Consider the following 15,869-nt stretch of genomic DNA (forward strand, 5'->3'; position numbering starts at 1 on the left):
TTTTGTAAAGATATCCATATTTTATATATTTTAACAAAGAGTAAAACATCACGAGTATATAGTGTTAAATGAATGATGATGAAAAATATGTTAAAAGTATTATTTGGTTTTTTTTACATATATACAAAATTCAAAATTAATCATAGTTTTCACTTATTTTAGTATTCAATTTTATATATGTGTGTTTTTTTGAAGTTATATTAATAATTCAAAAGTTTTAATAATAAAAATAAATATTAATATTTTTTATTTGGAATAGTTAGGTTTTTTATTATTTTTTAACTTAACAAATAAAATACTCATATTTCATTTTATTTAAATCTCTTCTTGAATATAATTTGATTTTTAAATCTCTTCTTAACAACAGAAAATTTTAAAAAAATATAAATTGATATTATTTTATGATTTTATACAACAAGTTTACTGATTCTACGGTTTTACGATTTTGTGTGAATTTTAACTCGTAAATAGGATTTAAAATAGTAAGATCTTACGATTTTACAATAAATATATATATATATATATATATATATATATATATATATAAATTTATTTTTTCAATTGCAATATTTAAATATATTTTCTCTTAATTATAATAAAACAAATTTATAATTGTATAATAATACAATTACACTTCTATTTAACGTAATAATTTTCTAGTCAAATGTATGAATCGTGTAACAGTGATTACAATCACTATTACTATATTATTATTATTATTATTATTATTATTATTATTATTATTATTTTAAATGTAAGTTTTAAAGCTATATTTAAATTTAAAATATTGGAGTAATCACATTCTTGTATACTTGTAATATTTTTTGTGATAACTAGCTGTGTTTAATTTTAAAAAGGTAATCGTTCTATATAAATAACTATTTGTTTTTTAAGTTTTGTTGTGTTTATCTATTTAACTTTGTTAACGACAACTAAAACATTGCATTAATCACTCTATAAAAAAACACAGTATTACGAAAATAAAATAGTTGCATACAAATAGAAAGATATAATGATTTTCTATTTCACAAAAATAAAACAACACATAAAATGAGTATACTTTAGTGAGTAATTTGTAGAATGTATTTTTTAACCAGATAAAATTATTCTCACATGTTAAGTCATAAAATTTATTATATATAGTCAACCCTATACAAAACTCATTTTCTTACATACTTTTCAACAATTTTGTCTTTGAAAACTTGAAAAACTGTAAAATATTAATTATCATAATATCGATTAAACAGGTTCCACAGTTGAAATTATAAGCTAAGTCATCCTTTTAGTCCGAATATTAACCTCAAATCATTGATTTAGTTATTATTAATGCAACATATGTTTTTCTTTACTGCTTGTGACTAGCACAGTTTTGCTAGAAAAACATTTTGAGATAACACGTGTACAAAAGTATTACAGATAAATACATATGTTTACTGTTTGGTTCGTATTTTATCTCATAGAAATAGTTTATTTTATTAAATGATAGCATTGTAGACATCTTATAATATGTGTGAGAGGGAGTATGTGTGTCTATGTTGAGTACTGTGTTTATTAAATGATACATGCATGCATATTTATTGCTTATACATAAAGTAAGTGTGCATTTATTATATGTAAGGATTTATTTTTTATGAAAAAGAGTACTTTAATAATTATTTTTCTCAAACATTAGTATATGGTCCAGTGGCCTACCTCCATCCAGTTTTCGAAGATGTCATTGCCAACTCATGCATGGCCCCACTCTGCTTTGACCCAGAAAATAATCGTTTTGAATTTCAAGAAGCATCTCTAACAAATTGATGCATGGAAGAAAACCATAAGTGCTTATTTAAAATACTTTATCTAAGTTAAATGTAATGATTTTGGGACTGTTTTTGGCAACTGTTTTATTTTTTTTATAATGCTTTGAAAATTAAGTTTCTCTGGATAAATTTATATTTTTTTTATATTTGTAGATTATAGTTTTTTTGTTATGAAATAATGAAATAGCGATGTGATAAATTTTCTTCTATTTTTCAAGTTTTGTAAGAAGAATGAATCCAAATATTTATTTGTTATCGAAATTTGTTTAGAAAGACTAAAATGTATAAACTTTTCTTTCTAATAATTTTATGTTAATAATATCTACTAATTTATTATATAATTATTAATTGTTTGAAACTTTTTCGTTGACAATTCAAATTTCTTTATCAAATTTAGTATTTTTTATATTTTAAATCGTTTGATTCTTCCTTTAAATATTTTAACCTTTTTTTAATATTATAAATCTATAATGATATTGTCCTTAAAAAATGTATTTATTGATGAAAAGAATAATATGTATTTAAATTACGTTTTATCTCGAATTTTTTAATATATATATATATATATATATATATATATATATATAACTATTGAATATATTTGAACAAATCCTCTGATTGAAGATAAGAGAAATTTTTATTTTCATAAACTATTTTAATGTTCCGATTCAAAGTTTATCGATGTGTCATTAAAATTAATTATTGTATTTTTGAATATTGTCTGTTTTAAAAATTGAAGTTTCATTATAATTTTATCTTACAATATGTCTTGAATGGTGGAATGAAGAAAAAATGTTTAAATTGAATTTAATATCAACTTTTAGACAATGTAAGATTATTGAATGTAGAAAAATAATTTAAATATTTAGACAATACATTAAAGATCAACATCTACACTATTATGTGAATCAAAACATTTGACAAAAAAACATATTTAATAACATGAATAGAATAAATAAAATTAATGTTTACTAAATATGAAATGTTAGCATTTTAGATTGACTATACTTTAACACTTCAATTTTTCTCTTACGCTTTGTAGTGTCAAATAATATTTTACCTAGCATTTAATTTAAGGTATGAGTCACTAACTTCAATTCCCTAATCTCAAACATTAAATAATTTATGGAGTATCGAACTGAACACCCCACCCCAAAAGACAGCAAGATATCCACGAAACTATGTATTACTTAACACGTTAAATCTCCTTTAGCTGCACGTAAACATTTTCAAGTATATTATATGTCTTCTTATTGACTACACATTAAACTTTGATTAAACAGCTTATAATTAAATCCAATGATAATATTTGATTAAAAACTGTGACAGAACAGATTAATAACTACGAGTAGTTCAACTGTTAATAGCTGGTGAACTAATATTTTTTTCTTTAAAGGAAGTAAAGTATTGTTAATATGGTTGGTATTTGTTGACAAAAAAAGTGTGATATATAAAATGAAAATGTTGGAATTCGGGGTTTTTTCTAAAATAGAGTACGCGTTTTTAAATTACGCCGCTATGGATAGAGGTCATGCGTACAATATTGGGATAAGGTAGTGTTTGACGGGTGTAATATATTTATAAATAAATATTTATTTTTGAAGTTCTTAACAATATTAAAAATACATTTATTTTCATACGGAAACAGAAAATTAATTGTTAGGAAAGAAATCTCTTCTCACATTATTCTGCCGTTTTCAAGAATGTTTTTTTCTAGACAATTATTATTACAGCATGTCCTTTTTTAAAGTGATGTCAATTTCAAAGGTATTTTCGGTTTTGTGTATTAGCAATTAAAGTGGTTACTCTTACATCAACACTATTTTATTTGAAAGACTATAACACCAGAAGCGTTTGTAGTCCAACGGTTAGGATAATTGCCTTCCAAGCAATAGACCCGGGTTCGACTCCCGGCAAACGCATTTCACTTAAAGTTATCTTTTATATTTATATATAACTAAAAAACTTATATAGAGAGAATTTGATTTAAAATTCTTAATTTTTGTTATGTATAATTAAATATGACAAAATTACCACTAACTCAAGTCTAAAAATAGAAATTCAAGTCAAATTAAAAAAAAATAACAAAAATTTTAAAATAAATTTTCTCTCAACCCACTCACTTAACAGCTGCAATCAATTTTTTTTAGTTAATTTTGATCATAATACAATTCAAATACTAATATTGACCAGCGAGTCGTGAAATTTCTGATAATACAAGCATGAAAGATCAAATTCATTGGTAAATTATTAAAACTGACGAATTAAACTTTTTGTATTCCTAATTTTAGAAATTGAGCCTAACATTGTGGATGTTAAGGTTCAAAATAATTAAGTATTGTTGTAGTTAAGAAGTGAACATATTTTGAGAGGGTAAAAGCATAGTGTGAAAAGTGGTTGGAAAACCATGTCACTACAAGGGGACACGATGAATCTTGAACAGTGTAATATGGTAATTATAGACAAAATGCAAAAGGAGAAAGTATGGTTTACCATGATTGAAGGGGTGTGGTCATAATTAAAATGATAGTAATGATCTTATGTTATAGCCTAAATAGAGAACGAATTAGAGTGAATTTGCAATGTGATGTGTTGAGGCTACTAAAGCCTACAAAAATTGAATATTCGCCCTATTAACCCTGCTATAAGACAAACTCTAGTCTTTTCATCAAATGGACCCACTATCTCAAATGCAATTTTCCAATGAAATATTTCTAAGCCTCCATTATGATTTTTCTTTTTTACCATTTTGGAAGAGATAACAAGATTCTTTGCAAATTCTATAAACTGGGTTCGATTATTATTAATCAATCGTGATGACAAGGTTTAATAATTTTATAGTTAATTGTCAAATGTATTGTGGCTTAAAATATGCTATAATATTATCAATAGTTTATGCATGAATTGTAAATTAAGGCAGTATTTAACATTTTCAGATAAAAAAATGTAATCTTTGAAAAGGCGGTGTTGTAGAAGGGAAACAGGAAGATAAAGGTAAGAGTGGAATGTGTCCGAAGCAGTAGAAGACGAAATGTGTTGTCTTTAAGGAACAGGCATGAAGGTTTAAGGGTGGATTGGTTTCACTTTACCAACAACTCAATCCAACCTTAGTCCCTCATTTCTATTTTACTTTACATTGCCCTAGGTTGTCGCTAACCAATTTTTAACTCCTGAAACAACATTAATAATAACATTAAGTAAATAGTTTTTCAAAATTAAATTATTTAAGAAATAGATCAAATTTACTGTTTTCAAAACATAAAATGATTTACTCATTCTGGAAATTTGCCAAAATTTCTCCTGCTACTGTTCCCAGCAAAAGTTTAAAGCAATCTTAAAAGTCATTTTTTGTAACAATATTCTGAAAGTAAGTAATGCATAACCAACACAGTCTCTATATATTTCTTAGACAACTTGACTACTGTAGAAAAAAGAAGGCAACAATTGAATTATATATTTATTTATTCATTGATAAGGTTCATTGGATGGTATAGGTAGCGATCATTGTCTCAACGTAGGGATAGATTGTTGCAAAAGAAAAGAGATAAGAATTTGGAAACCCAATGAAAGGAAGAGATGTTCAGTAACCTTGTTGTTTTATGAATTATGGTTTATGGTTTTTAGTAAACACGCTTGTGACATTTCTGCATTCGTTATCTTCTGCAAGATCAATGAGGACCATGACCAGTGCATGATCATAGGGCTTTCAAATTTTCAACCTAACAAGATTTGTATTTTCTCGTTCGATCCCCCAAGTTTACCAGTTACGAGGTATTTGTCTGTTTAGGCGGTTTCAAACAAACAAACAAATGACTGTGTAATTTCAGAATTAGATTCGTTTTCATAGTTTTTTTTTTTAATTTCCATTTTACAATTTTTGTTTTCGAATTTTAAAAATTTAAGTTTTGATTCAGTAGTTAATTTTTTTTATTTTTATCTTTTACGTATAATTATTAGTTATTATCCGCAACAGCAGGAGGATCATGACGGGTGCACTATGATAGAGCCTTCAAATTTTCAAATTTTGTAATTATTGTTACCAAAATTACAATTTAGTCAATATTCTCTAAAATTTCATCACAATGCCTTTTATTCTGAAAAGAAAAAAAAAATAAAAAACTATAACAAAGCAAACCCAGATCAACAAAAGCTGCCATACAGAAATTTAGGGTAAGGTATATTCACAATCCATCATTCATATTTATTACTTAAAAATGAGTGAAAAGATAACTGAGTTCAAATTGGAATTGGTTGTCCCATGTTTTTTTAGTTTCGGCTTGTTTGTCCTTTTGGTTTTCAACCTTGCTTGTGTAAGTCTGCGAATGTCTTTTTTGCTTTCCTTTTTCTTATAAGAATTATATAACTAGAAGAACAACAGTCACGTTGCAATGAGTCCAAATATAAAAAAAAACAAAAATAAAAAATACCTAACCCAATCCACTGAAGTTACAACAATTAATCCAAAATCATTTTGGGCTGACCTTACAATCCATATTCACATATTCATCTTCAACAAGGCCCAATTGCACAATTTAACAGTGAAGGAAACTTTTTACCTAAGAAAAAAGGAGCTGAAATAACTTTGGCTAATAGAATAAAACAAAACTAAAGAATATTGTCAAACAAAAAAAAAAGAATAATAACACAATTTTTTTTTTCATAAAGTGAATAATTGCATACATATTCCATAAAAATGTTACTAATGGCTAATTGATTTAAGCTGTACATGCTCTTTTACAAAAAAAAGGTTGAGATGATTTTTTTTTATCCATCTAATCTCACTCATAAACATTTTTTAATTTCACATTAATTAAATATATAATAAAATTATAATGTACAAATAAGTACAAACTTCAATTGACAAACTGATTTTATAAATTTGAGATTCATTCTCTTAAAATAATTCTGTAGAGTTCATTTGTTACAGATGTAAATTCCACAATGAACCAAGCCTTATATTTTCCAGTTTCATAAAAATTTAAGCAGTTAATTTTAATTTTCTAGAACAGTGTAAAAATTAAAACCAAAGTTTCAAATTATATTTTGTTTTCCCTTCTGGTGAAAACATTTTGTAGCAGACACTAATTTCCATTTGGTCATTAACTTGATTTTGACTACAAAAGATGTGGTGAGATTGTATACACACATACATTACTTGTGAAACACTAGTTAATCAATGTTTTTAATTACATATTACATATCAATAACAAAAGTAATTATTGGGTATTAGAACAAGACAGACACAGAGGAAAGCACTAAAACATGTTGTGCTTATACAATCAAGTTGTCTTTAAGGCCAAAAAAATCTTTGGCAACAACCAATCCAGAACTAGGGGGTGACAAAGAAGGGTCAACACTAAGCCTCCTTTTGGTGACTTTTATTTTTGGGACATCAAAGTTGTCTCTTCAAACGTCCGCTGCTGATTTTAGTATTTGGTGAGATGGTTCAGTGTTCTAGCATGGAATAATTTGTCTATAACACCGTTCTCCTGTGGGCGTTTCAAATGTTGACTTCTTATATTCACTCACAATATATTTTCTGACCTCATCATTTTAAAAATATTATACAACATTAAGGTATTTAAATTGTATTTGAATTATGTATTAAAAAAAGTAAATATTGTATGACTGTTATATTTGAATGGTGGAAAGAGGTATGTGGGGTTGTTTCATTGGTTAAGTTAAGATCTTCTGGACCGGGAATAAAGGAATTTATAAGTGAAAAATAAAACCAAAATGGATGAGTCAATAAGTTGCCAATCCTCTTCCAATAATGTTTTTTTTAAAAATTAAATTACTCTTTTTACACAGATGTTGCTTAGAAAGTGAGCTATACTTATATATATTTAAATTTGATTTATGAGGGACATGACATAAATTAAAAATACAATTTCACTATGCATAAATCCTTATGAATGATACTATTTGAATTTTGTAATAATACTCTCAAAGTTGACATTATTTCATATATTATAGTGGTCCCATATGACAAGGTTGAGCTGTAGGACCTTTAATATATAGTCTGATTAACTTCATCGGACCCCATTTTGCAAATGGATGATGTCGACCTTTTGGCTACCATACAAATTGAATAGTTTTAATAATTTCATTATTAAATTAAAATCTCTTCATATTTTTTCAATTTTTGTTTCTAATTCATGTACTTATAATTTATTTCACTTCAACATATACCTATTTAATTATTATTATTATTATTATTATTAACAAAATAAATTAGTTAGTTGTTTCTTTTTTGAAATTTTAGATAACAACTTTCTACAGCAATTTATTATAACAAAGACTATACCCTGTTCCATTATTTGGTTGATCTGTTGGATTTGTTCAACAAAATATAATGTCATTATTGTTGAAAAGTTTATGGTTAAAACTCAGTTTATAAAAAAAATAAATGATAATTCATCTGGAACGCAAAATTAATTTTTAATTGAAAATCAAATTTCCTCAGAAGGAGTTAGTTACCTGGGATCTAGAATTTGGATTCAACAGCAACTGCTCCATAACAGCACCCGCCATTTCATTTCATTTCAAAGCGGTGAGTTATTCTATTTAGAGTGTTTTCTACTTTTCAATTGTAAGCAACAGTTTTCTTGTGTGATAAATCTCAAAATAAATTCAGAAAATATTTTCAATATTTCTTTCCCTCACTGAAACATTTGTGGCTTTTCAAAAGGTAACAGACAGAAGAAGTTGATGTTTCTCCACTTACACTCCAATTCCTTTCTCCCTAATTTATTCATACTTTTTTAACATCTGTTTCTCTGTTTGGGATAAGACTCTTACTCTCACTTTCTCTCATTTGTGTGCGTGATGATAATCACAGTTTAGTCGCTGCTGTTTGTAAATTCTCTACTATGGCGTCGGCTTCACAGGGTTCCTCTTCTTTCCAAAGGTTTTGGGCGTCATTTCGGGTTGTTAATTCTCTCTCTTTTACTCTTTTCAGTTTTCTTTGGTTTCGTTTTCTTCTATGCTGTGGTAGTACTCTGTTTAATTTTGTTCTTTCATCCTCATATTTCTCAAGAAGACATTGGTTAACCAGTGTAATGGCATGAGATGAAACTGTCAGAGGATACTTTAAAAAGTTATATGAAAATAGTCCACAGAAAATAAAATCAAAATTTTTGTGTCAATTTTTAGAAATTCTTCCTCTGGCTCTGGAGCATTGAATTTTTATCCACAACTCTGTTTTGTATTTCATTACTCATTTTCAAACTAGTAATACCTTTAGGAAATCATTATTTTGTTTCTGAAAGCCATTGAAAAATTAGTTTTATGCATGACGGTGACTTCAAAAACCTCGATAAATGTAGGCAATGTGTAACTGAGTTTGGATTCCAGAAAACATTGAAGTTGTTGGTGTAATTATGATTGTGAACCATAATTTTGAATCATGACTTTTGCCAGCCAGATTTATCCCTGTTTGGGGGTAAAACCAATCATGTGAGGTGGTGGAAAATGAAAATGCTTACAACGGTAATAATTATGTAGTGCCTTGTGGGCTAGCTAGTATATATGCATGTGCAGTGCCAATAATTTCTTGCTCAACTTTACTCCCAATTTAGATAGATGTTTAATTTCTGGATTGTTCATTATGTGGGGGACAGGGAGGGATGAGGCTGCCGGTTGATCCCTCGGCTCATACTATCAAGTCCCATGGAGCCGCACTTGCAAGAAATCACGTTCGTGATTGGCTTATTTTGTTGCTTCTTATAGTGATAGAGGTTGTCCTTTTTGTCATCAAACCATTTTATCGCTTTGTGGGAAGGGATATGATGGAAGACCTTAAATATCCTATGCAAGAAAACACGGTGCCAGTTTGGGCTGTTCCTGTAAGTGTTTTCTATTTCTTTTTTTTACTGCATAGAAATTTGAAGTAAAAGTTCAGTAGGTTGCTTCCTAGTCTATGGGATTATTAGTTTGCCTTTGGGTTCATTTTTATACCTACTCAACTTTTAACTATTTAATTGTTTCGTTATAAAACATGTATTTTTTTGTCTTGGTCCTGGGAAATTTTGTCTAAGAGATGATAGAAAATAATGAGAGGTTCCTGCCTTGTTTGCCTCCTGCACGTCTTCTTTATGACATAGCTTAGTTTTATTTGGTACTAAAAATTTTAACTAATTATTTGTTCTTCCTCTAATGACCAGTTATATGCGGTTCTGTTGCCAATGGCCGTTTTCCTTCTATTTTATATGCGCAGGAGAGATGTATACGATTTACACCACAGTGTTCTAGGTAACCTTTTGCCTTTGTCATGCATCCTAGTGAAGAGTATTTTAGTCGAGATCTGATGATTCATTTTGCTTTGATTTAATATTTGAAACAACTCAATAAAGAAAATGAAACTGTATAAAAGTTTGTTTTAAGGAAGAAAAGGAATTGTTAAAATTTTTTAGGCCACGCTTACATTGTCTTTATTCTTTTCAATACGAAAAGTTGCTGTAGACCTTAAATAATAAGTTTAGAGTTTTATGTAATTCAAAGTAATCCATTCTACTCAATTTGTTAAAATAGTTAAACATAAGAATTGCATTTCAAAATAATATTTGACTGTGGATATATTTTAAATTAATATATTATTAAATAACTAAATAAAGTCTTAGAATAAAGCCATTTCATTAAAGATATAAAGATTTTGGTAGTTTTGTTGAAAAAAGATATATACCTTGCCTGGGTATATATATATTATAGATCTGTTAGTTGAGAGATTGGTGAATCGGTGTTAATGTGCTTCGTTACTTGGTACCACAGGCTTGTTATTTGCAGTTTTGATCACTGGAGTCTTAACCGATGCTATAAAAAATGCAGTTGGCCGGCCTCGGCCAGACTTCTTTTGGCGTTGCTTCCCCGATGGAGTGGAGGTACGCAACTGCTATAATTTATGTCACAAGAGCTACCCTTATGAATCTGGATCTCCATCATCTACACTTCCTGTGCTAATTGTTACCGTGTTACTTCTTGTTCTGGTAAAAACTAATAGGCATGCTGAGAATGTTGAACTTAAATCCTAAATAAGAACAAAACTCTCACGACAAATTATAATGTAAATGTTTTAATAGCATTACATATCATATTTTTCTTCATAAAAAATATAATTTACTTGTTGACAAAAAGTTATAGTTAACATTTTTTTATCATCTTAGAATCGGTCACCAACCGAATTACTTATTTTAGTACAAAATGTTATATATATATATATATATATATATATATATATATATATTTCTTTTTTTTTTCCCTCATCTACTCATGGTTGAGTGTTCTGTATCATTATAAGTATTAATTCGTAATTGAATTAATTAACTTAGTACAAGACTTTACACCGGCAGTTTTGCCTCATTGACTTGAGACGAGAGTTTATGTGCATAGATTTTCTATTGGTTTGCTACCGAATCATTCATCTTGGTATAAGTTTTATGTCAATGATAGCCTATTCACTTATAAGTGGTGAACAAAATATAATCAAAGCATTTTATATTAATATTTTGTAAAATAGATTATTATTTCTTATTAAGAAATAAGTTTTAGTAACACTTAATTCCCAACAAAATTAATCTCGTGGTTACCTCACTTTAATACTTACATCAGGTGAGATTCATAGTCTTAGCCAAAATGTTTTTATACCCTCTTACCACTGAACAAGGAATCTACAGTTATATAAAAATAACTTCATTTAAAAATCAACTTCTATTTTAAAATAGTAAATTAATTTTGCTAATAACAATTTTATGCTTTAAGAATTTTGCACAGCTCGAAAACTAACAGCAGGGATTCAGTTCCTTCACAGGATAAGACCGTTATGGGACGTGCATCTCTTGTTAAGAGCATCCAGATTAAAATCTATTCTAAATCCACTTTTGTGTCTTCTCAAATCTTCTTGGTTACACGATGCTTTTGTCTGTCATGTGGATAAGAGCTGTCAGATGCTTCTAGAAAAGTATATCTGTCATTTTATGCAGTGGGTAAGCTGCTAAAGAAATGGCTCTTTGTTAATCGTTTTCTCTTTGATTAACTTTACAGAATTATGATAAATGGGGAGATGTGGTATGTCATGGCAAGGAGAGCGATATAAAAGAAGGACACAAAAGTTTCCCAAGCGGCCATACGTCATGTGAGTATCAATTATTATTTATACAAAACTTAGATTCAATAGCTTACTTGTTTCAATTTTGGTATTTCTTTGGAATCAAGTTTAGAACTACTCTGATGTTTCACATGATAAAACATAATTAATTTAAACAAAAAGCTGGTTTTCGGGATGAGAATATCCAACTGTACCAAACCTTTCACAATTTTCGTTGTGCTGGGTGGTCCCTTCTTTTTGTGCCTGTTTTGGTGTGAGCAATGGTAAATAACAATGCATTTTACTATGTAGACAGGTCGAATCTGAGCATTGAATTATATTTCTCGTAATGTTGATTATAATTATATTAGAAATATAATGTTAGCTAAAAGCGACCTTGCTTTTAATGGGAAGACTGTTTTGAAGATTGGGAAATTGGTAAATATTATTTTACTTTATCAGAAAATTAATTATTCATCAGATTACTAGTTTATTTGTATTGAAAATTGTTTGCATATAAACCTTTTTCTGATAAATGTTGTTCTGCAGGGTCCTTTGCCGGTCTAGGTTTTCTCTCTCTGTACCTATCGGGAAAGATTAAAGCTTTTGATCAAAAAGGACACATAGCAAAATTATGCATTGTTTTTCTTCCTCTTCTTACTGCTTGCATGGTTGGAATTTCACGAGTGGATGACTATTGGCATCATTGGCAAGATGTGTTTGCAGGAGGACTTCTGGGTTTGTTTTCTATGGACTATAAAAAGGCTATGAATGGATTAAATATCACAGCAAAGTATTAAGTATCAGAAGTCATTTTGAAAAAATTAAATAAAAGTGAAACCCATCTCACTCTGTGTGATGTTTCTTTCAGGTTTAGTCGTGGCAACCTTTTGCTATATGCAGTTCTTCCCTGCCCCCTATAGTAATGAAGGTAACACCCCTATCTTATTCATGATTAGTATCATCAGAGCAGCAAGACAAATGTTGTTTATATCTTTGATTTTGCATGCTTTTTTATTTTGCATTATACTCAGTCTATCATTTATCAATTAATAAGGTTTTGATTTCAATGAGCAGTAGATTGTACTTTATATATAACTAGATTTGATTCGATAAGTTAATCAAATTAATCTCTACGGATCTGAGTCTGATTTGTGTTCAACATGTAGCTTCATTTGTATGGCTTGGTGATATCATGTTTTTTTAAAACTTATTTAAAAGCCTCCTTATAAATCACTTCTTTAAATAGTCTGTAGTAGACCGAAGGTATCTTCGGTTACATATATAGGAGTTAGATGGAAAATATCAAAATTAATGTAGGTTATTCATTGGAAAAGAAGAAAAAACATTGAAATTTACTCTATTTTTTTTATCTTTTATTTGTTTTTTCTTTAATTAAATACTTAGAAATTTTACTTTATTTTCCCTTTTAGTAATTTAATTTATTTCTATCTTCTCTGTAAAACAGAATATTGAACAAAAAAATTTCTCATTTTTGTGTATTTTGAAATTTGACAAGTTGATTGAAATCTTAAAAACACTTATATTTTTATAGAGATGCTAATAAATCAGTCAAGAGACCTTAAGGATCGGTTTAAGAACAAGAGCGGGTTTTTCTTAGATTGTTTTCTACAATATAATTTTTGAATATCTTTGAATGGATTAAGAATTTTCACATTCATGTTGGTCATTTGAGAGTAGAAATTTCGGGTTTCCCATCATAAAATGTTTGCCTATGTTTAATTAGCAGCATTTCATGTGGTCCAAAATTCATAGAGAGTGATTCTTAACACAGTACTGATTTGAGTCATGTCTCTGCTTTTAAGACTGCTTTATTTTAATTTTTTTTCAGGATGGGGTCCATATGCATATTTCCGAGCAATGGAGGAATCACGAGGCAACAATGGAAACACGGATAGGGAGTCGCCCGTTGTGCAGGCGATGGAGGAAGGGGTTACGAATCAAGAACCAAGGAGAAATGGTGATACCTTTACGCCTTACCCTTTTCGTAGCCCAACCTTGGAAGCCATGGAAATGGAAAACAAGTAATCTTATAGCAGTCATGTCTTCCTCTAATCTTCTTCCTCTGCTTCCTTACTTTTGTGTATACTCTCCAACGTTAGATTTAGCAACTTGTCAAGTTTCTGTTGTTCATGCATTCTCATTAGTATTATTATTGGCACTGCCACTGTAAAGATGAAAAATGGCGGCTGCTTTCCGCTGAATAAGATCATGTTAATAGATGGCACCTGATTTGCAATTTTTTTTTGTTTAAAAAATGGAAAATCCTTTTTTACCTAAATAAGAAGAAAAGTTACCCTGGGAACTGTACTCCTTTATTTGTGCGGCAAGTGAGGTACAGGTTCAACATTTTAGTCTGTTTTAATACATTGACATCTATCTTTTAAGAACACTTAATATTGTTTATCTTAATATACCGTTGAAGATAAATAATTGCAACAATGACTCCAGTACAAAATTTGTAGTAACTTTGTAAGTCAAAAATAATTTCAACAATGACTCCAATCCTGGCGTGGTGGTGAGACACACTTATGGTAGACGCTGCAGTGATTTGACGCTGGTGTTAGAAGCTGTCTCACGTGTGGTAATGGGAAAGAAGAAAGAAAGCCTAAGGCTGTATTTACTTTCGCTGATGTACTCTTGAAGAAAATGGAATTGTGAGAAATTTGAACTGAAGAACTGGGAGACATGATTTGAAGGTAGGGAGAAGATTTGGAGGTATTTATTATGTATATTAATTAACTTTACATAAATATTTTTCTATTTTATAAAAATCTCATGCTATAGTATTGTTATTTCACGATCAATATTTTATAATATATATAATAAAAATAATGATATAATTTAATAATAAAATAATAATAATAATGTTAAAAATTAATTATTTTTTTCTTCTTCTTATAATAAATTTTACAATTATATATAATACTAAAAATTACTATTTTATATTACTCTTTTAGTAATTTTAATTTTTATTAATTAAACAATTTTTTATTTATTATATCGGTCAAATTTTATATTTTACAAATTTTATTTTCAAATTCATTCTCGTCTATCTTCAAATCTATTCAAACAAACAACAATCAATTCATCCTCGTATTCATAAATACGATCACTGTTCTCTCAAATTAATCTTTTAAATTAAACACAGCTTAAGTTTTTGAATAATTGTTTGATTTATTAGACGGGATCCATTTTGTTTTTCGCACCTCCTACTTTCATTGCAGATACCTCTATTTCAAAACCACAAGTAAACGTTAAAAAATTTAGTAAGAAGCACCATTTGTCATGTCAAAAGATTTTTAATATTGTTAAATGATAAAGATTATATTTATTTATTTTTAAAATTTAAGAATCATCAAAATTTGAAATAAAAAACAATCAATTTCACTTCACAAGTTATAAACAGTACTTAATTATTTTCTTTAAATCTATTTTACATATTTACAACTTGCATGAATTAGACAAACCACATCTCACATTAAAAAAAAATCACAGTAAAATTTGATCTATTGTGTTGTGGTTTCATTTTAAATGTGAGTTTTTATTTTATTTGTCAGTAAAGTGCATACTGAGATTGATCAACAGAATTAATTAATTTATAATTTTTATGCAAGTCAGTCTATTTGATCTTATTATTTATGCATGCTAAATATGGATGAGTCAAAATGATTAATCTTGCATGTATTATAAAAAATAAGAAAGTGAAAATAAAAATATTTCTAATGCTGGTCAGAGGATTGCATAACATATTGCTGGTTATGCTTTATTTATTTTTCAAATTACACTCACAATCAAAACAATTTCTGTTTTCGTGATTATCTGATCATGATAAAAGTTATGTACAGTAACTCTTTTACTTATATTATTATTATTATTTATTTTCATATTTTAATCACACAGGTTTTCCTTTTCTCTAAAATCATCAGATATTTCTTCCAGAATAGTCTTTCTAAGTACAACAT

At 28.2% G+C, this 15,869-nt stretch overlaps 1 protein-coding gene and 1 non-coding gene across 3 annotated transcripts; both read left to right on the top strand.

Moving 5' to 3' along the window:
• The first annotated feature begins 3,652 nt into the window (after positions 1-3,652).
• Positions 3,653-3,724, top strand: TRNAG-UCC (transfer RNA glycine (anticodon UCC)). Its single transcript has one exon. It is a non-coding gene; the product is annotated as a tRNA-Gly (tRNA).
• Positions 3,725-8,204: 4,480 nt separating this feature from the next.
• On the top strand, positions 8,205-14,143 carry LOC108325229 (lipid phosphate phosphatase 2). Of its 2 annotated transcripts, none has more exons than XM_017558260.2 (9): positions 8,205-8,355; positions 8,644-8,731; positions 9,425-9,649; positions 9,968-10,055; positions 10,572-10,681; positions 11,841-11,931; positions 12,433-12,621; positions 12,755-12,814; positions 13,736-14,143. In XM_017558260.2, the coding sequence occupies exons 2-9, from the start codon at positions 8,675-8,677 to the stop codon at positions 13,930-13,932; spliced, it is 1,017 nt and encodes a 338-aa protein (XP_017413749.1). In that variant the 5' UTR covers positions 8,205-8,355; positions 8,644-8,674; the 3' UTR covers positions 13,933-14,143. The 2 variants fall into 2 exon arrangements, with proteins under 2 accessions (XP_017413749.1, XP_017413750.1); XM_017558261.2 differs by having other exon boundaries at positions 8,353-8,493.
• Positions 14,144-15,869: the final 1,726 nt, after the last annotated feature.

This window comes from Vigna angularis, chromosome 3 (genome assembly GCF_016808095.1).
Source record: "Vigna angularis cultivar LongXiaoDou No.4 chromosome 3, ASM1680809v1, whole genome shotgun sequence".
In the NCBI taxonomy this organism is placed as follows: Eukaryota; Viridiplantae; Streptophyta; class Magnoliopsida; order Fabales; family Fabaceae; genus Vigna; species Vigna angularis.

What these genes read in the sequence shown, in the direction of transcription:
- LOC108325229 (XM_017558260.2), top strand. Translation starts at nt 8,675, where the DNA reads ATGGCGTCGGCTTCACAGGGTTCCTCTTCTTTCCAAAGGTTTTGGGCG. An exon ending in TGCCAGTTTGGGCTGTTCCT is followed by an intron (nt 9,650 to 9,967) that starts GTAAGTGTTTTC and finishes TCTAATGACCAG; the next exon opens with TTATATGCGGTTCTGTTGCC. An exon ending in TTTACACCACAGTGTTCTAG is followed by an intron (nt 10,056 to 10,571) that starts GTAACCTTTTGC and finishes TTGGTACCACAG; the next exon opens with GCTTGTTATTTGCAGTTTTG.